At 40.3% G+C, this 20,623-nt stretch overlaps 1 protein-coding gene across 4 annotated transcripts in view; it reads left to right on the top strand.

Annotated features, from left to right (window-relative positions):
- The window catches only part of SH3D19 (SH3 domain containing 19), a 49,260-nt gene that overhangs the window by 15,257 nt on the left and 13,380 nt on the right, over window positions 1-20,623 (top strand). For 2 of the 4 annotated variants that reach the window (XM_081811773.1, XM_081811772.1), the window contains exons 6-12: window positions 1,566-1,673; window positions 6,213-6,325; window positions 11,246-11,307; window positions 12,636-12,900; window positions 14,968-15,036; window positions 15,221-15,361; window positions 19,411-19,483. In XM_081811773.1, the coding sequence (XP_081667899.1) occupies window positions 1,566-1,673; window positions 6,213-6,325; window positions 11,246-11,307; window positions 12,636-12,900; window positions 14,968-15,036; window positions 15,221-15,361; window positions 19,411-19,483 (831 nt within the window). The remainder of the gene's footprint in view (window positions 1-1,565; window positions 1,674-6,212; window positions 6,326-11,245; window positions 11,308-12,635; window positions 12,901-14,967; window positions 15,037-15,220; window positions 15,362-19,410; window positions 19,484-20,623) is intronic. The other 2 variants (XM_081811775.1, XM_081811774.1) reach the window with 2 other exon arrangements.

Consider the following 20,623-nt stretch of genomic DNA (forward strand, 5'->3'; position numbering starts at 1 on the left):
AGTCATCTAATATACTTTTTTTCCCTCAGTAGCCTAGTAATAATTGTTTTTACCTGGCACGCCACCTGAGGGCCATTCCTAGGTGGTAGATAATAAATGGGATCGTACTGTACCACAGTTATCTCCCCACCTACCACTGTTCCTGGCACATGGTAGATGTTCACATGTGAGCAAAGGGCTCGTGAGTGAGTGATGATGCCTTTGGTGGCATGGATGATGGTAGGGTTGCCTGGGAGCTGGGGGAGGTGGGGAGGGAAGGTCAGGTAGCAGGGGACTGAATGGCCTTCTTATCCTTAGCTCAGCTCTTCGTGTGTCCTGAAAATAGCTGGTCAGCAAAAGGTGCTTCTCAAACTACAGCTCATAGTCGGCAGAATATGAATGCTGTTCATCACAGGAGCTATGGTGTGTGGTATGTTGTTTTTACAGGGAGTATCTCCCTATAGTGAAGAGTCTATAGAACAGGTGCAGAATTAGAGCATATACTCATTCTGCCTCTTGTAGAATTCAGGGCAAAGGAGGCCTCAAGAGAGCCTGTGTGCTACATAGAGTATCCATTATACAGCATTTATTTTATTTTTGCTAATCTATTTATTTTTAGATTTCTCATCTTTAAAAAATTGTATGGTCATTTTCCCGAAGTACTGAAAAGAATATTTACATTAAAGAAAAAAAAAAGACTATTCCTTTCAGTAAAAAAAAAAAGTTCGGTATTTATGTCTTTGTTTAAAAATACTTTCTCTGATGGGGCGCCTGGGTGGCTCAGTTGGTTAAGCAACTGCCTTCGGCTCAGGTCATGATCCTGGAGTCCCAGGATCGAGTCCCTCATCGAGTCCCGCATCGGGCTCCCTGCTCGGCAGGAAGCCTGCTTCTCCTTCTGACCCTACCCCCTCTCATGCTCTCTCTCTCTCTCTCAAATAAATAAATAAAATCTTTACAAAAAAAAAAAAAACCTTTCTCTGAGCATATATTGTCAATTTTAAATGAATCCGTTTAGGTGCCTTGCCCCTAAATTAAATGTTTGAAGGAAGATGTCTTATTTTATTTCCAGGATAAAACACTTTCCATTTTCATGTTAACTGAAGTATGGTTTTACTAAACGACTGACGCTCAGGCACGGTGCTGGATAGGATGGAGGCTCTTGGTGAGCCTTATGGATCAGTTTTCTGGGCCAGGCACAGGAGTGTGGGGGAGAAAAGACCTTTTCTGGGGGATCTGGGAGGCCTCACAAGAGGGGGGACATTGGCTCCTCATTTCAATTGCCCCTCATTTTCAGGTGACACTTATGAAATGATTGTACTCCCATGAAAGATAGCTTCTACATAATTCTAGATTGTCCTGGATATCTCTCATCAGAGAGGAAGAAAAGCCACATGAATTATTTACAGAGCACCAAGTTATTTCCTTTCATGAGCTCTGACTTTGTTTTTGTCTCTGCAAACTGAGATTTTGTTTATCCATGAATAGTTTTCCCTGGGGCATGAAAATATGACTCTTTCATTATGAATGAGGTTTTTTGTTTGAGTCCATGTTAACTAAAACATGCAAAATAAACTGTTTTTCATTAGATCCCTTTCAGCTCCCCATAAAAACAGAACCAACAAAAGAAAGAGCAGTTCAACCAGCACCCACCAGGAAGCCCACTGTGATTCGAATTCCAGCCAAACCAGGAAAATGTAAGCACTAATCAGCCTTCTTTCTTTGCTTTTCCAAGAGCCTGGGAGAAATATATATTAATTTGTCAATGTCTGCTTTTGAAATTATGTGTGATTGGCCATTTGTTATTATTTATAGTCAAAGGAGATTTAAAAAACAAGTTCTTGGGGCTCCTGGGTAGCTCAGTCGTTAAGCGCCTGCCTTCGGCTCAGGTCATGATCCCGGGGTCCTGGGATCGAGTCCCGCATCGGGTTCCTTGCTCGGCAGGGAAGCCTGCTTCTCCCTCTCCCACTCCTCCTGCTTGTGTTCCCTTTCTCCTTTTTTTACAGTACGGTACTATAAATGTATTATCTTTATGGTTTTCTTAGTAAAGTTTTGGGAGAGGCAGAAGTTACATGTGGATTTTTGGCTGCGCCACGGTATCAGCACCTCTAACCCCCACATCGTTCAGATGTCAACTCAGTGAAACTGATAGCAAATAAAGTTGTATGTGTCTGTCTGGATACAGCATAATCTAAGTATGTATGAATTGTGTGAAGAGCAGTAACCAAGAGTTATAAAAATGTAATAATGTATAAAATTTTTTAAAATTAGCGTAATACTCCATTTTGATATTATTTCCTGACTTGATTTTTTTAATGGTACAATAAATGAAATTTCGTATGAGCTTTTATAAGGACTGCAAAGAAATCTGATATTATTGTGAGACAGAAGCCAAGAGGGCCAGTCCCATTTATTTTAGACCCTGAAGATTGTTAAAAGGTATGTGTAAAAGTGTGTGTACGTGTGCACACACATGCTTGTATGGTGGGTTCCAAATCCATTCCTAGCATTGCTCGGAGTGATCACACAGTTTTCGCCATGAGCCTCTGCTATCGTTTCATTTCATTCAGTGCCTTTGCATAGTCCAGATGCATCCCTGCCTTTATGTAACAGGAGAACCTCTCACTCCGTTCCTCCTCCTAGCAGATCAAGCGTCGTCCTTCACCTGTCTATAGCATCCCCAGGTTATTTTGCAGGCATACCCTGGAATGCCATGAAACCCCTTTCGTTCAGGGGTTTGGTTTTTCTATAAAAAACTACCCAGAGCGATCATACTGGTTTTGATCTTTTGAGTGTTTTGTTATTAACTGATGGCTCTAAGCCACATGGTGAGAAGATTAAACTGAGTTACTATGAAGAATGAGGAGGAGAAAAAGTCAAGGGTACCAAATTCTGGTGGGTTCTCGCTTCTTAGGAGGTTATATGGTATATTAAAGAACTGGTGGTATATTTCTTTTGACAGCATTATATAGCCCTTGTGGGCTATATAAGTATCACAGATGATAGTTCATTGGGTTGTTTGCCTGCTTGCTGTTACCTTGTTAAAATGTATTCTGGATTTTAACAGGCATAGTGAAATACGATGATAATAAATATTGCCCGAAGCTCATGTAGGTTTTAAGTAATACAAGTTTTACATTTAAATTTATTCTCCTGTTGTATCAGGGTCCCCAAGACCCCCGGCTTTGATGATCCCTAGGAGGCCTGGCAGGACTTAGCATTTAGTTATGTTCACAGCTGTGATTTATTACAGCAGAAGTATACAAAACAAAATCAGCAACAGAAGACGGGACATCGGGCAAAGTCAGGAGGAGTCTTGGCACAGGCTTCTAGGTGTTCTGTCCCAGGGAATCACAAAAGCTATACTTAACTCCCCCAGGAACCAGTTGTGACAACACAGGTGAAATGTTGTCAACCAGCGAAGCTCATTAGACACTCAATACCCAGGGTTTTCATTAGGGGTTGGTCACATAGGCACCTCTAGGAATTTTGGCACGTTCCAAATTTCAGATTCCCAGAAGGGAAGCAGATATTCAGCATAAGCCAAATTCTTTCGTTTTATGAGCTCTGGGGATGGTGGGAACCTTCCCAAAGTCCCAAGTTCCCAGATGCCAGCAAGGACCCACCCTTGAAGCAGGCCTTTCTAAGCACAAGTAGCCTCAGGCCTACTGTGTTTATTCTTGTCTGCATACTTATAAATTGGATTAATAGTCCTGGAATCCTGTAAAGGATATATTGAGGAAGCACCTTTATTTATTATTCTGACAAAGTTCCGGGAACTGTTAGAAAGTTGGATTCTAACTGCTGTATGTGAAAGAACTGATATGTCAGTTTCTAGAGCATTATTTCTATTTATATCAAAAACCAGTTCCCCAGCACTGTATTGTTACAGTTATTAAGCAATTCATATGTGCTGTGGAGGAGGAAAAACTTGAAATGGTTGGAAGCACTTGGAAAAGTTGGAAGAACTTGGAATGGTCAAGTGAAGAAAGGAATAGCTTTGTGGTGCAAAACTCCTTCGTCTTCTGTGAGCCTGTCAGTTCTTTCCCCTTGAGACTCATTTCTTCTGACTAGGATGTCCTTTTCCCAGATAGGTACATGGCTCCCTCCTTCACCATTCCTTCAAGTCTGCTCAAATTCCACTTTTCTCATTGAGACCTCCACTGACCACATGATTTGAAATTGGAAATCTCCACCTACCCCACACGCTCATACTTGATAGTCCCTATGTCCCATCCTGCCAGTAAGGTATTTCCTCTTTACTTTCATATTAATACTACTTTGTACCCTTAATTGTTTGTCACAACAATGCAGTATCCTAAGTGATATATCATTTCCTTATAAGAATAAAAAACTGGGGGCACCTGGGTGGCTCATTCGTTAAGCATCTGCCTTCGGCTCAGGTCATGATCCCAGGGTCCTGGGATCGAGCCCCACATCAGGCTCCCTGCTCCGCGGGGAGCCTGCTTCTCTACCTGACCCTCCCCCATCTCATGTGCGTGCTCTCTCTCTCTCAAATAAATAAAATTAAAAAAAAAAACAAAAAACTGTGCCAGAGGGAGAGTCTTTAAGATGACAACTGAGTTTAAATGTTCCTGTGTGTCTTCGTTTCCAGAGCAGCCCTGCCTCTCACTAAAAATGCTTGCCTGTCTCCACATCGTTGTTTTCCTAGTAGCTGGTCTGGGTATTTTCCTCCTTTAGAGTGTTTTCCTGCCTGTAGATAAAATAGGAACCTGACAAATTATCCTCTGATTTATAGGTGTTTTATGTGAAATGAGAGCAGAGAGCGTTCCTTTGAAAGAATGAAAAAAAATCCCATCTCCTTTAAGTGTCTCAATCTGTGTAAAAGGTGGCTTTCACCTCCTTTAGTATCTTATAGTCTTCCTCTCTCCAAGTGATTTTGCACACAGATTTTAATTAGCTGTCACTAATGAAATCCGATCTTTTTCTTCTTTTTAAAGTATGTTGGCGGGGGGGCGCCTGGGTGGCTCAGTTGGTTAAGCGACTGCCTTCGGCTCAGGTCATGATCCCAGAGTCCTGGGATCGAGTCCCACATCGGGCTCCCAGCTCAGCGGGGAGCCTGCTTCTCCCTCTGACCCTCTCCCCTCTCATGCTGTTTCTCTCTCTCCCTTGCTCTCTAATATATATATAAATAAAATCTTTAAAAAAATAAAATATGTTAGGGGGGTATACTATCACTGAGTTAAGGATGCAGTTTGGATGTAAAGGTATTGTTTGTTAAAATGAAGGCAGTTGGGGCGCCTGGGTGGCTCAGTCGGTTGGGCGTCTGCCTTCGGCTCAGGTCATGATCCCAGGGTCCTGGGATCGAGCCCCGTATCGGACTCCTTGCTCGGCGGGAAGTCTGCTTCTCCCTCTCCGCTGCCCCTGCTTGTGTTCCCTCTCTCACTGTCTCTCTCTCTGTCAAATAAATAAATAAATAAAAATCTTTAAAAAAAAAAAAATGAAGGCAGTTAAGTCAATTAATCTGGAACTAATGAATTAGAAAACACATTTAATTATTTGGTTGGGGAAGTCTGGATACGCAGCTTATTAGGAAGCACCATTCCGTGTTATAGTGAGCACAGGGTCTAGGGTTCAAAACCCTGGATCTGACAATTACTAGCATTAAGACCTTGAATAGCTTATTTATTTTCTTCCCAGCTTTGGTTTCTTCATCTGTAAAATAGGTAAGTTATTATCTAGCATAGTGCTGTCCAATAGGACTTGCTGCAAAGATGGAAATGTTCCATAACGGTGCTGTCCATTATGGTAACTGCTAGCCAAATGTGGCTCCTGAGCACTTGAAATATAGCTTGTGCAGCCGAGGAACTAAGTTTTTAATTTTGTTTAAGATTTAAGTTTAAATCACCACATGTGACGACTGGCTAGTGAACTGTGCAGATCTAGCACATAGACAGACATCGGTTGGAGAAATGTGTATGAACGAAATGCCTTAACTTAGTGCCTGGTGCATTGAAGGTTCTCAAAAATGCTAGCTGCTGTTGCATTTATTTAGTATTATTTTTACTCTATACAACATTTAGTGAAACTAACTGATGTGTCCTAACCCATCGGTTTTCTGAGGTTTCCTAGCTTTTTCTCATTTACTTAGGTGTCCATTCTTTGTGTGGATCTCTTGTGATAGCCTTTTTCCTGAGGAACCAAGCTGCAATCATTTAATCTTTCAGAATCCCCAAAGGCCAGAAATTATTGATGAATTACTGCTGTTTTTCCAGGTTTACATGAGGATCCACAAAGCCCACCTCCTCTCCCTACTGAAAAACCTATTGGAAACACTTACAGTACGGTATCTGGAAAACTCAGTTCTGTTGACAGAACTAGAAACTTGGTAAGTCGTCCTTATAAATTGTCTTAGATCGAAGACCAAGCTGTGTGCTAATTTTAAATTATGATGTCTGAATTATTTTACTATTGGTCACATAAAGACCTTTATTGCAAATCAGTTCTAAGCCCCACATACTTAATGTGATGTTCAATCTTTTTTAAGTTCCTGTAGAACAAAAGAATTAGGCCAGTTCATTGTACTTCATCATAAAATAATTTGTCCTATACTGATATAATGATATTGTCTTTTATGTGGCACTAATAATGAGGAAGTTATTGAAAATCTCTAAAAACCTTTAATATTTGTGGAAATAGACTTAGTCATCAGTTTTTATTTAAAATACCCAACTAGTGACATAATTTTAAGATAATTACCATGAGAATTTGTTCATCTGAAATTTAAGGAAAAATTATTTTTTAATTAAAAAATAGTACTTTACCATGTACTTGTTAACAATGGTAGTCAACAAGTTTTAAATATATATATATATTTTTTTTTTTTCAACCTCAATACCATTTCCCCATACTGTTTGTAATTCCCATATGCTAGATTATCTTTTAAGGTTTGTTTCAAAAGAGACAAGTTCCTTAACAAGTGTTGGCAAGGATGTGGGGAAAAGGTAACCCTCTTGCACTGTTGGTGGGCATGTAAATTTGTGCAGCCACTGTGGAAAACAGTGAGGAGGTTCCTCAAAAATTTAGGAACAGAACTACCATATGATCCAGCAATTTCACTTCTAGGTACTTACTTAAAAAAAAAGTGAAAACACTAATTCAAAAAGACGTATACACCCCTGTATTCATCACAGCATTGTTTGCAGTAGCCAAGATAAGGAAGCAGCCTAAGTGTCCATCAGTAGATGAATGGGTAAAGAAGATGTGCTATATATGTACAATGAAATATTACTCAGCCACAAAAAAAGATGAAATCTTGCCTTTGGTGACGACATGGATGAACCTAGAAGGTGTTAAGCTAAGTGAAATAAGTCAGGCAGAGAAAGACAAGTGTACTGTATGACTTCACTTATATATGGTATCTAAAAAGCAAAACAAACAACAAAATAGAAACAGACTCATAGATACAGAGAACAAACTGATGATGGTTGCCAGAGGGGAGGTGGCAGGATGGGGGCTTGGGATGGATGAAATAGGTGAAGAGGATTAAGAGGTACAATCTTCCAGTTACAAAATAAATAAGATATGGGGGTGTAGTATGCAGCACTGGGAATATGGTCAATAATACTGTAACAACTTTGTATGGCGACAGATGGTAACTGGACTTACTGTAGTGCCCATTTTATAATGTATATAAATACTAAATCATTATGTTGTACACCTGAAACTAATACAATATTATATATTAATTATTCAATAAAAAATTTTTAAAAAGCAAAATTAAAAATTTTTTAAAGGAACGAATTCTTAATGTCTTTGAACCAAATTTTCAGTTCAAATTTCATAATAGTTTCACACTGTGCATTAACTATGCTTATTATACATGCAAACCCATCTAACCATCTAGTGAAAAGATATTTCTTTGAAGGAGACATTAAATTAAATTAGCCAATATCAAGTTAATGAGATTTTCCTGTAGGCTGAACTAAAATTTAGTGATCATTTGCATTTTCAAAGTACTTGGTAATAAATTTTTATTAAAACTGGGCCAAGAAAGCCCAAAAGGCAATGACTGGGTCCTTACAATACTGTTGTTGAATAGGAGAAAATCCCAAATTTCCGTGGAGGAAAATTTACTTGAGAAGGTTACTGGCTTCTACTCTAAAGGGTTGTAAAGGAGAGTGAGAGGATGATGAGCAGGCATATATATCATTCATGAAGTCATGTAATGGGCTTTTGTAAACCATAAAGCTCTATTAAAATATTAGGTATTATTACATTTGGTGTTAAGCAGACCACAAAGCAACTCCCACATTTTAGAAAAACAAGAAAAGGAAGTTAGAATAAACTAAACCATTTGGAGAAGTACTATAATCATAATTGTACCTCACATGAACAGGAAAATCCTGTCCTACACTGTTTATGAAGGAGGGCCAAAGCATTCTGTGCTGTACTCTAGAGACATACTGGGTCTAAAATAGAGCAAGAGGAGATAAGAAACAGACCACAAGTGAAATGAGTTGGCTAAAGTCACACATAGAGATTTCTAGGGCCAGGAAGTCAAATCTCTGCCTGAGAAATTCCTTTTCTTTGAGAATTACAATTAGTGAATGAATAGTAGACCAGAGACCATAAAGCTTTCAGGTATCGGGGAGGATCTCTAGGAAGACTACTTCACCAGTGTAATGACCCATGAGGATAGGCCTGGTCTTTGCCAACTGTGTCTTCTGATGAGACACAGAGGACGAAAACTCTCTACTATTTCTCCTGCCTTGAGAGCCAAGGAACTTTCCATCGTAGGACAAGATGACTGTGTTACAAAATCTCACAAGGGATTCTAGGGTAAGGAACATTAGGAGCCCCTGGAACAGGAGCAGATGCTTCTGTGTCCCCTGTTCTCACCGTGGGAACTCAGGGCTTCCACATCTTCTCTCAAGGAGGCTGCCAGCCAGTGCAGGAGGAGAGTCAGGAGACACCACCTGGTATGTATAAGGAATCCAGGTGGTAGCACCGACGCTGGCCATTGAACTCAGGACCTAAGAAGTGGTGCCAGTTCCTGGGGAAAGAAGAGAAGGAACATCTGTGGAGGCTGCTCAGTAATTCCAACAGACAAGAATACCTCCTGTCTTTGGAAGTTCAGCAAAAAACTGGGGAATTATTTTGAAGTTAGAGTGTAAGAAGCTGTTCCAAAGCCGATGAACAAAAAGATGGCATTTGCAGGGGACAGTACACGCAGAAAGACCCAACTTCGCCGAGAACTAAAATGCCTATCCAAACACATCAAAAGCCAAAGTTCAGAGATGTCAGAGCTAAAGAAAACTACGAAAAGCAGATGCAGAGAGGCTCCAGTTAGGTGTGGAATATTAAAGAGGAGGAAATCCCTAATCAGTAATCTTCCAAAGACTGTTGGCAGAACCCGGGCACAAGGCTGGACTTTAGCAGAGAATGGCCTCCTCAGGAGCCACTCCTCTCTTCTCAGTATTTACGTGTGCGGGACACAGCAATGCCTTCTACAGCGGCCCCGACGTTCCTGGGCGGTGAAAGCGCTCCACCGCCCCCCCTGCTTTTTTTCTGAATTAAAATTTTCTCCTTTAGAAAACTTGAGAAACGGGGGCGCCTGGGTGGCTCAGTTGGTTAAACGACTGCCTTCGGCTCAGGTCATGATCCTGGAGTCCCGGGATCGAGTCCCGCATCGGGCTCCCTGCTGTCAGCAGGGAGTCTGCTTCTCCCTCTGACCCTCCCCCCTCATGCTCTCTCTCTATCTCATGCTCTCTCTCAAATAAATAAATAAAATCTTAAAAGAAAAAAAAGAAAACTTGAGAAACTAAAAAGATACTTAAGATCCTCCATAAAGATAACACCACTGAGAGAAAACTACAGCTAGTATTTGACACAAGATTAGGATTCTCTGGTGTGTAGTTATTAAAGTACATCACCTATAACTTCGTCAAATTTCTACATCTATATTTTTTTAATTTGCCCTTAATTATTATCTAACAACTGTAATTTTGAGAAAACCAGTAAGAGTTCTTGCCTATCTGCTAGATTGTTTTTCTGTTTGTTTGTTAATCTTAAAGATGGCCAAAGATGTGAGTTTTTCAAAATCATAGCAGTATTTGTCAGTGAGGGGGGAATATGGGCAGCAGCGTATTTAGAAGGCATGGATTAGACTATGGAATATTGCAGGGTTTATGCACTGGTGACTCACCTCATTACATTAACTGAACTCATTAGTGAAACCAAGTTTTAAGGGCAAGCTTAATTTATTTCTTAAAAATGGGATTTTGAAACATACTTAAATGATCACAGTTATTGGCAATTAATCATTCGGTATTTAAGGCAAAGTTAATATTCAGTTTGAATTAAAACACCATGGAAGTGAGTTTTAACTCATTTATAAGGTGAGAAGGAGGAGAACAGTCTAAATTAGCCCAAAGAACCCCAAGCGACAGTTAAATCTTCCTTACAAAAAAAGGCAGTGTAATTTTAAAGGGCTAGCATTTTTTCCCATGTATTATACTCGTTTCCCAATCCTTGGGCTACACCATGTTTGAAGAACCCATTGAAACAGCACAGTTTGAATCCTTTACCCTAAAGAAATCTTCCTGTTGTTCTCCACACTTCCAGTTTTCCCCCTCTGCTGTTAGGCTCATACACTCCTGCTCTACCTGTCTTTTCTTTTTTGAGTTATCCTCCTTTACCATTTCTGCTTTCTTGGACCTTTTTCTGTTCCTCTTCACATACCTTCCTTTTAGGCCATCCCTTAAGCTCCTTTTATGTTCTACCTCCTCCTAGTTCAAAAGCCACCGCACAAAGTATAAACCACCTGGTGATGAGAGATCTGCCTGTTGGAAAGCAAAACAAACTAATCACCACCTCACGTACTATATGTTTAAACTGAGGAGCAGGGCATATCTTACGTGTTGTCATGGGATAAATAAAGGCCATATATTTTTTTTAACTCTCCACAGTGCCTGCTTAAATTGCTACTGTGTATGATTTCAGCAGCATCCTTCATACCTTGTGAATGTGCTGGGTACATAACCACATGGTACCCTCGGGTGGGCTACGGCCCACAGCAGCAGACCCCCTGCTCTCCTCTCTGGTTTCACTTATATAAGGACTTGAAAACTTAGGTAGGAAGAAGTAATGAGTTAATACTGCTTAAGACCAAAAACTCTTAAGCTACTTTCTGTAACTCAGCTACATTTCCCCTTAGAGATCTAGCCAGAAAGTTGTCCATAATTCCTCTTGACAAGCTCCTGTTTCAGATGAACCTTAACTAAAGAGCATTCTCTGGTAATTGTAGGAATCTGACCACACGGGTCAAACAGGAGGTTCTGTGCGAGGACCCCCAAGGTTGCCACCAAGGTAAGTGAAGTGTGGGAAAACTTTAAAAAGTAAAGGGCTGCCTGGCTGGCTCAGTCAGAAGAGCATGCAGCTTTTGATCTCAGGGTCGTGAGTTCAAGCCCCAGATTGATTGCAGAGAGTACTAAAAAAATAAATAATCTAAAAAAAAAGGGTAAATTAGATAAAAACTAATGGTTCAGAGACTGGACTCTCTTTTCTATCATCAAAACTGAGTATTGGGGCGCCTGGGTGGCTGGCTCAGTTGGTTAAATATCTGCCTTCGGCTCAGGTCATGATCTTGAGGTCCTGGGATCGAGCCCCGCATCAGGCTCGATGTCTCTCTCTCTCTCTAATAAATAAATAAAATCTTTAAAAACAAAACAAACTAAACAAAACTGAGTGTTTTGGATCTTAGATATTTTGGAGATGCATTGAACTCACGAATTCACCCAGACCACTAGCCTCTAGTCTGCTTCCCATGGCAGGTTGTAGGAATCTCTGCTCCTTCTTTCTTTTCACACAATCCAACAACTCACAGAGCACAAACATGGATCTTTATTACTTTTCCTCAATTAAATGAACAACACTCCTTTCTGAACCTAAAGCAACTCCATTTCTGGAATGTGTACATGCACACGCACACATGCACACTCCCTGTTACGAGAAACCAGCCTGGATTTTGGAAGTATCTCTAGAGGGAGACAGGCTTTGTGAGCTCAGAGGTTACCTGCCCTCCTGAGTTCCAGGGCTCTTTGAACAAAAAGCTATGATGTTATCGGAAGGTGTTACTTTGTTGGAAATTATTTTTATCATAGGGATTGAGGGACAGCTTTCAAAATAATAGTTGTCCTATCCCATTTTCAGAATTAGCTTTCTTTATATTAATCTAAATTAGGGTTTTAATAATAATTCCTATAACACGAATATTGGGGGAGTTTGATGTTCCTTTTCTAATTACGTATAAGACCCCATCAGATGCACCTCATAACTTATTATTAGCTTCTCATCTGAGACTTTGGTAGAAAGTGCTTAGTCTCCTGAAGTCGTCATGGTGTGTTTCAGAGTAAATGGGGCCTTAGAGAGCTCATGATAGTAAAGCCTTGTTTGTCTGAAACTAATGAATCTCTAGTGCAAGATAAGAGGAAGCTGGAGCATCATGGCATCTCCTCTAATAATGTTTAATGCAGCAGTCATTTGCTCAAAAATAGCATACCCTGCATGTTTTAGTAAATTATATTACACCAGCAGAAAGCTCTGTGTGTGTGTGTGTGTGTGTGTAATAAGAAAGAATAAAACAGGGCCCTAATACCGATCAAACACGGACTCATAGCTACCACGTTGACTTTCAGACCTGTAAATGGAAAAGTTACACCAGCTCGACAACCTCCTCCCAAGGGAGCCCCTGAGAGACCACCTCCCCCCAAACTTTCTGCAACCAGAGCATCCAGTAAAAAACTGCCTTTTAATCGGTCTTCTTCTGACATGGATCTTCAGAAAAAGCAAAGTAACTTGGCATCTGGACTCTCGAAAGCCAAGAGTCAAGTCTTTAAAACTCAAGATCCGGTGCTGCCCCCTCGCCCCAAACCAGGACACCCTCTCTACAGGAAATACATGGTAAATGTAGCTTTAAAAAATGTTTCTGGTCAAAAGATTTGTCCTAAAGTATATAAAAGATCCGTTATTCCTTAGAAAAAGATGATGAGACCAAATGTGGAATTGCCTCTTGATGCAAAGAAGGCTTTAGATAAGTAGGCCAGAGTGAAACCTAGGTCTTTAAAGCAGGGTTTCGTTATTAGAAGAAATGTAGGAAGAGGAAGTAAGGCAGACAGGGATTGTAACCTGCTCTCTGGCTTGACCAAACAGAAACTGAAAAACCTGACCCAGTGGGCTATACTGATGGGAGTAGCTCTGACATATTACAGTTCATAACTTGGTATAGCTACCTTGCCCACAGACTAAAATTTAAAGTGCAATGGAAGGGAATTCCTCATTAGGATGGATGATTTTCCCCCTTACTTTCCCCTTTCGTAAACCTAATTATCATGGCCCATTTAACAGTCACCGGTTAGAAGTTTTTAATCGATAATCAAGATTGTTGAGGTATTAATTTTGTTCTCTTTGAAAAAAATTTTTTTTTCATCTCTTGACTTTAAACATTTGTCCATTTCCCACACTTGAAAACAGAGCTGATGTGCTCTCTCTACTTTGGTCAGGTTAGCCTGATAAAGTGCAAAACAAATAAAAATAAGGAGAACAACTGTTTTCACTTTTTAAACAATTATATGACTGTGGCTTTTAACAAGGACAGCAATTAATAATTTGATGTTGTTTTACATTTCCATCATTGTGCTGGAAACTGTTTCCACCTTAAGCCATTTAGGATTTTCTAATCCTAAGGGAAGGGTATAGACAGATTAAGAAAGAGGTAGTATACTCATTTTCATTTAAACTGATGAAATTTTAATTGTTAAAACCTAGGGGTGTTCTTTGACTTTACAGCTAGTAACACTACTCTTGTAGTATGGCTTAATGGCTAAGAGCATGGGCTCAGAGCCAGATGACCTATGTTCAAATCTTGGCTCTACCATTAACTGGCTTTGTGACCCTGAACAAATTCCTTAACCTTCCCATGTCTTATTTTCCTCATTTGTATAATAGAGATTGTAACAGTATTTACTTCACAGTGTTGGTGTGAGGAATAAATGACTTATTTATTTCACATAAAGCATTTTGAACAGTATCTGGCTCATAGTAAGTACTCAATACATCAGCCACTGTTATTATTTTAAATTCTTTAAATCTCTCATTTTTTTCCATGGCCATCCTTTCATTAAATTGCTAATCAGGAATCTGGTTGCTTTGGGAGCCTGGGACTCTTCACAGAGATACTGGGAATCAACAGCACCCAACACAGCCTTACAGGGCCACACATCCTTGCACTCTTGAGTCTGCTTCTGAGTGATCGAAGGGTCCCAGCAGCCTCCCTTTCCTTGTTGGAAGTGAGCTTGTGTGCTCACATTTCCTGGGTATGCCTTTTATATTTTATAGGCCCTCTGACCTGTACTCATCAGCCAGAATTTACCAAGGCTGGGAACAGAGCCGTCTGGCCAGGGTGGGCTGCAGATAGAAAAGCCATTCTAAGATCACACAGCTGGGTAGGCCAGGAAGTGACCAGGGTCAGGCAGTGAACTAGGTTTAACTAGACACTTGGCATCAAAGAGACTAGGAGAAAATGAGATTCAAGGCAAATGGAAGCAGTCAGTTAGGCACTAGGGCGGAGGCTCCAGCCCCCCGTCAGCCTTCAGAAGACAGCCATTGAGGACCCTGTATTAAAGATCAATCCTGACAGACTGTAGTCGGGTGCTGAGCATTGAGCCAGATGCTCAGGGGACTTGGTGGGCCTTGTCCTACAGAACAGAACTCCCAGGTTGTGGTTGTTAAAAGGCACTTGTAGCCACATTAAGCCATCATCCTGTGGGCTCAACTGCACATCCCCAAGGACTGTGAGTATCCATGAGAAATGGCAGGCCCCACCAGATCTAGAGCTTGAGGGAGCCAAGCCAAGAGTTCAACTGCTAGAGAAGGTGCGCTGTAGGCACACATGTGAAATCTCCACATTACCAGCAGCTTATGAGGAGGTTATTTGATTGCGAATAATCCTTTTGTGGGTTTGTGTTTAAGCTGTCTGTGCCTCATGGAATTGCCAATGAAGACATTGTCTCCCAAAACCCTGGAGAACTCTCCTGTAAGGTAAAGTAGAGCCCTTTCTTTAGTGACTACTGTAAAAAAAAAAAAAAAAAAAGAAAATCACTGGCCTCTGTTAGTGCTTTTACACATTATTAAATGCTTTAGGCTCCAAAGATTAAAATATGAAAAAAGTAATAATGTTTTATTAAATAATAATTGCCTCAGAGTGTGGTATTGTGCCTTACAGCGTGGGGATGTACTTGTGATGCTGAAGCAGGCAGCGAATAATTACGTGGAATGCCAAAAGGGAGAAGATATTGGCAGAGTTCACCTGTCTCAGATACAGATTATCACCCCACTTGATGAACATCTTAGAAGCAGACCAAACGTAAGGAATTAATACTGCACAGCCCTCATATCACACACGGCAGCACATTTCATAGAACTATTAATTATATCTCATCCTCAGGTTTTTATTAGCACGTTTATTTTAACCAGAGTAGAAATTACAGTAGCGTTTTATTTCATTTAAGAATAAATTACCTTGCCACTGCCATGCTAATCACTGTTCTACACAGAATGGCTACCATGTGGTTAGCCTGCTTCATCTCGTGCTGACTTAAAGCGGCCAGAGCGAGAGCTATTTATTTTTGAAATAATGTAAACATGTTTGCCAAAGTGGTAGAGATTAGTTTTCTCCCAGAATGGATAATTATTTTTAAGGGGGCCCTATAAATGCTAAGTCTGACATTAAGAAACACTTCCCTTTAAGATTTAAGCATAGGGTAACCCTTATTTCTCTGACCATAATCTTTATCTGATCAAAATAATGAAATGAAATGTAATCCAACAACCTAAAGTCACAGTGTAGGCCTAACGAATTTGTGGAGCCTGGGAGAATGCAATGATTGTTGAAGGTCATTTGTTTAGCAAGAAGAATTGCACTGAATGATTTATTACAGAGGTATATTTGTAAAAGAGCTTCTTAAGTTATCCAGGTAAATTTTCACTATCTGTTAGTTAACGGGGCACACATGAAAAATAATAGCCACCTATCACTTAACTCAAGGGGAAGTATTTGGTTTGCCATTTGACCTAGTTTTCAAAATCTATTCCAATTCTTTCTTCTTAGAAGGCAGTTTATCTTTTGAAGTTTGCTAAGAAATGTAAAAATTGGTATTTTGGAGAGCAGAGAAGGTATGTGTTAAAGTAGTCTCAGCTAGGATACTGAAATTCTAACTTTAGTCCACACAGGGAAAGTTCTCCTGTTGCTCATTTTCTCTTTGTTTTGGTACAGCATTATCCATCTGTCACAGCTGTCCTTCTCTCAGAACACACTGGTGGGTAATAGTAGTTGTACTGCCAAAAAGCTTTCCTTGATAAAAAAAAAAAAAAAGAAGCTAAAAACAATTAGAAGTTATTCTTTTACAACAGTCCAAAGTTTTTTCCACTTTATGTATTTATTTGAGACAGAGCAAGAGCAAGAGAGAGCAGGAGCGGAGGGGAGAGGGAGAAGCAGGCTTCCCGCCGAGCAGGGAGCCCAGTGCGGGACTCGATCCCAGGACCCTGGGATCACGACCTGAGCCTAAGGCAGATACTCAACCGACTGAGCCACCCAGGTGCCTCAGTTTATTCCACTTTGAACATTACCTTCTTTCCTCTTGTACCAGAGACTTGAAGACACCTGGCCTCCATTGGCCAAGTACTGGCGATACAAAAATGAAGCCTCCTTTAGACTCTGGGTTCATGGCTAGCATTATATTTTTTTAGAAAAATAAAACTTACCTATTTGTAAGCCTATTTTTAAGGTAAAAAATTATAAAAATGAGCTCTACTCTCCCCTACCTTAGTAAACATAAAGTAGTGAACATTATCAGTTGAGGTTGCATGTCTCAGATCATGGGGAAAGTGGGAGATGGTTACCTAGTGCCTGGTTGTGAGCAAAGATTTATGTTCCAGCGAGCTGGGTTTCAGTTCACTATACATCACCCCAGGTGGTTCTTTAACCTCTCTAAACTTCCATTTTTTTTTTTTTTTTTAAAGATTTTATTTATTTATTTGACAGAGAGAGGCAGTGAGAGAGGGAACACAAGCAGGGGGAGTGGGAGAGGGAGAAGCAGGCTTCCCGCCGAGCAGGGAGCCCAACGTGGGGCTCGATCCAGGCAGACGTCTAACAACTGAGCCACCCAGGCACCCGTAAACTTCATTTTTTTCATGTGGGAAATAGTTGTGATAATGCCACAGGGTTTTTTAGAATTGATTTATTGTATGATTCCATTTATATAAAAAGTACAAAAGAGGTAAATCCAGAAGGTAGATTGGTGGTTGCCCAAGGGCCACAGGGAAGGTGCAGGGGGAGTGACTGCTAATGGGGAGGGAGTTTCTTTGGGGAGTGATAAAAATGATCTAAACTTAGATTTGGTGAGAGTTGCACAATTCTGTGAATTTGCAAAAACTATGTACACTTTAAATGAGTGGATCTTACGGTCTGTGATACCTCGAAGAGGTTTAAAAACTTAGAAGAGCTAATTAATGCACATAAGCTGTTTAACCTGGTGAGTAGTGCATAGTGAGTACATGCTGAATATTAGCATTTTTTATGACTCATTTGTATCAGCAATTATAGTCCTATTAGAAAGAGCTTTGGAATATATTCGATTGACCTCCCAGACACCCACCCCGATGGCGTGGTCTGAGTCGTACCGATCCCTTGTGGCCGGCCCTGTGCAGCCTGTGCCTCTTGCCCCTCAGCTGCCAGGCCCGGTTGATAGCAGCCTTGCTGAGGAAATTCTTGCCTTGAAGACAGAGAAGGGAAACCTAATTGGGAGGCTCAAGTTACTGTCCCGCCTCATCCACCCTCGCAGGCTTGGTTATGCTCAGATTGTAGGGCCCTTTGAAGGATCTTGTTTGTGTTTGGTCTGGGGTAAGCCTCCGACTTGATTGTTTCCAAATGGATAGCCATCTAGCCTGACACCATTTACTGAATAGTCAGTCCTTTTTCCACAGGTGTAAATCAGAAAAAAAATGAAAACCACACATACACACCTATAATAACTGAAGTAAATAGTTTTTTAAAGCCCCTCCCGACTGCAAATACCTCATAGCTCTTTCCACAACTCCTGAAATTCCCATCATGCTCATTTACTTAGAGAAAAGCACTGAGCAGCTTCCAAGAAAATATCAGGGTTACTTTGGTAGGGTAGTATAGTGAGCTGCCATTAGCCATTACTGTCTTGGCCTAAATTAGTATTTCTGTTCGTCTAACTTGAGAGAATACAGAATGCCTCTGCAGGGGGGCATTTTGGTTGAAAGATGAGGTAATAAATCTGCCTTCATTTAGTTCACAGGTTTGCGAGTGTTGAAGAGTTTTAAGTTATAACTCCAAATAATACCTTTTTGTCAGATTAGATGATGAGGAGGAGGAGGATGTTAAGCCTGTCTGTTCGCATTAAACAAGAATAACAACTGCTTGTCAATGAGGAAAGGTCACTCTTCAACTATACCCTCTCCCCTAACCAATCTAGGAAGTTGGCTACATGGGTAGAGAATATTGAATTCTCTTTGCTAATTTACTTAGAATTACTGTTGAATAAACCATTTAGATTAAATAGAAAATCCAGGCGAGGCATGGGAAGTAGTGTTGTTGGCCTTCAAATTAGAGAAAGCATTCAGTTAAGTGGTAATAAATGAAATAGATTTTACTTTTTGTGAATTATACTTTTGTGGAAGTCATTAGGTCTTTTCATTATGAAAGGGAAGAGAGTATAAATTGCAGAGCTTTCTTCTTTTACCATTTTAATGAAGACTTAACTTTTAAGGCTCTGTTCTTGAGATTTACTACTGATCATAATTTAAGGAAAAAGCGACCTTGGCAAGGTACACAGATCAAAAACCACTACTTCAGAGTGGAATGGTACCAGTTTTTAAAAAAAAAAAATAATAATAGGGGTGCCTGGGTGGCTCAGTCGTTAACTGTCTGTCTTCGGCTTAGGTCATGATCCCAGGGTCCTGGGATCGAGCCCCGCATCGGGCTCTCTGCTCGGCCGGGAGCCTGCTTCTCCCTCTTCCACTCCCCCTGCTTGTGTTCCCTCTCTTGCTGTGTCTCTCTCTGTCAAATAAATAAATAAAATCTTTAAAAAATAATAATAATAAAAATAAAAAGTTAATTCCCTTTTATTTCACTCTCTTGGTTTCAAAAAAATGCTGGGGAATGTTACAATTGAGCGTTATTTCTGTCCTCCCTTGGCAAGGACACATGCCTTTTCAACTTGATAATGATTTCCTTGTTTGGTCCAACTGTGTGGTTTGCATCTTGTACTCAAAATGTAATTCTGTCAAGAGGATTCAAATGAGGGGGAAAAAAATGGTCTCAGAGTGAATAGCAAATCCAGCATCTATCCTGCACACTTCACTCAAAGCCCTGTTTTCCTCACTCAGGATCCAAACCATGCTCAGAAGCCTGTTGACAGTAGTGCCCCTCATGCTGTTGTTCTTCATGATTTTCCAGCAGGTAAGCACATAAATAATCAAGTGCTAGAGCCTTAGGATCCCCAGGCAGTCATCTTCCCTGAGTTAACCTCTCGAGGACGTCTTCATTTTCTGTGCCAACAGAGTTCCATCTGATCTATCACCCTGCCTTCAGGAAGGGTCGATTGTACCCAGCCATTCCAGAGAGCTTAGCTGCATTCCCTTGCCTTTGAAATTCCCTATGAGAAAGAGTGAGGGGAGGCAGAATGGGGGGGCATGGGGAGGTTCCCTTACAATGCACAAATAGCAAATTGCCTACCAATTACAAACTTTTAACTCTTTAAAAACAGTGCATACCAATTAATAATTACAGTGAAATTCATTCTAATTTAAAAAGTGAAAGAATTTTCTCCTAAGAGTTACAAAACCTGCACACATAGCTTAGCTGTTACTTACAAGATGAAAATATACATTTTTTGTAATCAGTTTATTTTTATTTATTTATTTATTTATTTATTTTAAAGATTTTATTTATTTATTTGACAGAGTGAGGGAGGGAACACAAGTAGGGGGAGTGGGAGAGGGAGAAGCAGGCTTCCCGCTGAGCAGGGAGCCTGATGGGGGCTCGATCCCAGGACCCTGGGATCATGACCTGAGCCGAAGGCAGACGCTCAACAACTGAGCCACCCAGGCGTCCCTGTAATCAATTTTTAGATACCTTTTATATCCAGGATTACAAGGCTACAAATAAACTCCTGATTCATTTAACACCTCTTTTGATCTACTTGGTAGAATGATTTTTATTTTAGTGTGAGTACATTTGCTTGCTAAAGAGCTGTAGTAGTCCCTTAGTTAATATTTTGACATTAAAATGATTTTTAAGCATGATTGAGAATAGTAATTATTATACCATGTCTATAAAATCTTTCATTGTTCAATATGTATTCAGCAAAGGGTTTATATTGACCTAGTAGGAACTGTTGGCCAGCATAATTTTTTTTTTTTAACCATTACCTATCAATCAGTGCATGGTAAATGCATCTAATTTGGTCTTTAAAGAGGAAGCTCATAATAATAATATGCTCCCAAAAATAGTATATTTTTTAAGTCAATTTGATTGGTGTAATCTATTCTCAGAATCACTAGAACATACTGCCTCAGTGGACAGAAGTAAATGTTACTT

This window comes from Leptonychotes weddellii, chromosome 2 (genome assembly GCF_054177405.1).
Source record: "Leptonychotes weddellii isolate Sample4059 chromosome 2, ASM5417740v2, whole genome shotgun sequence".
NCBI classification, from domain to species: Eukaryota; Metazoa; Chordata; class Mammalia; order Carnivora; family Phocidae; genus Leptonychotes; species Leptonychotes weddellii.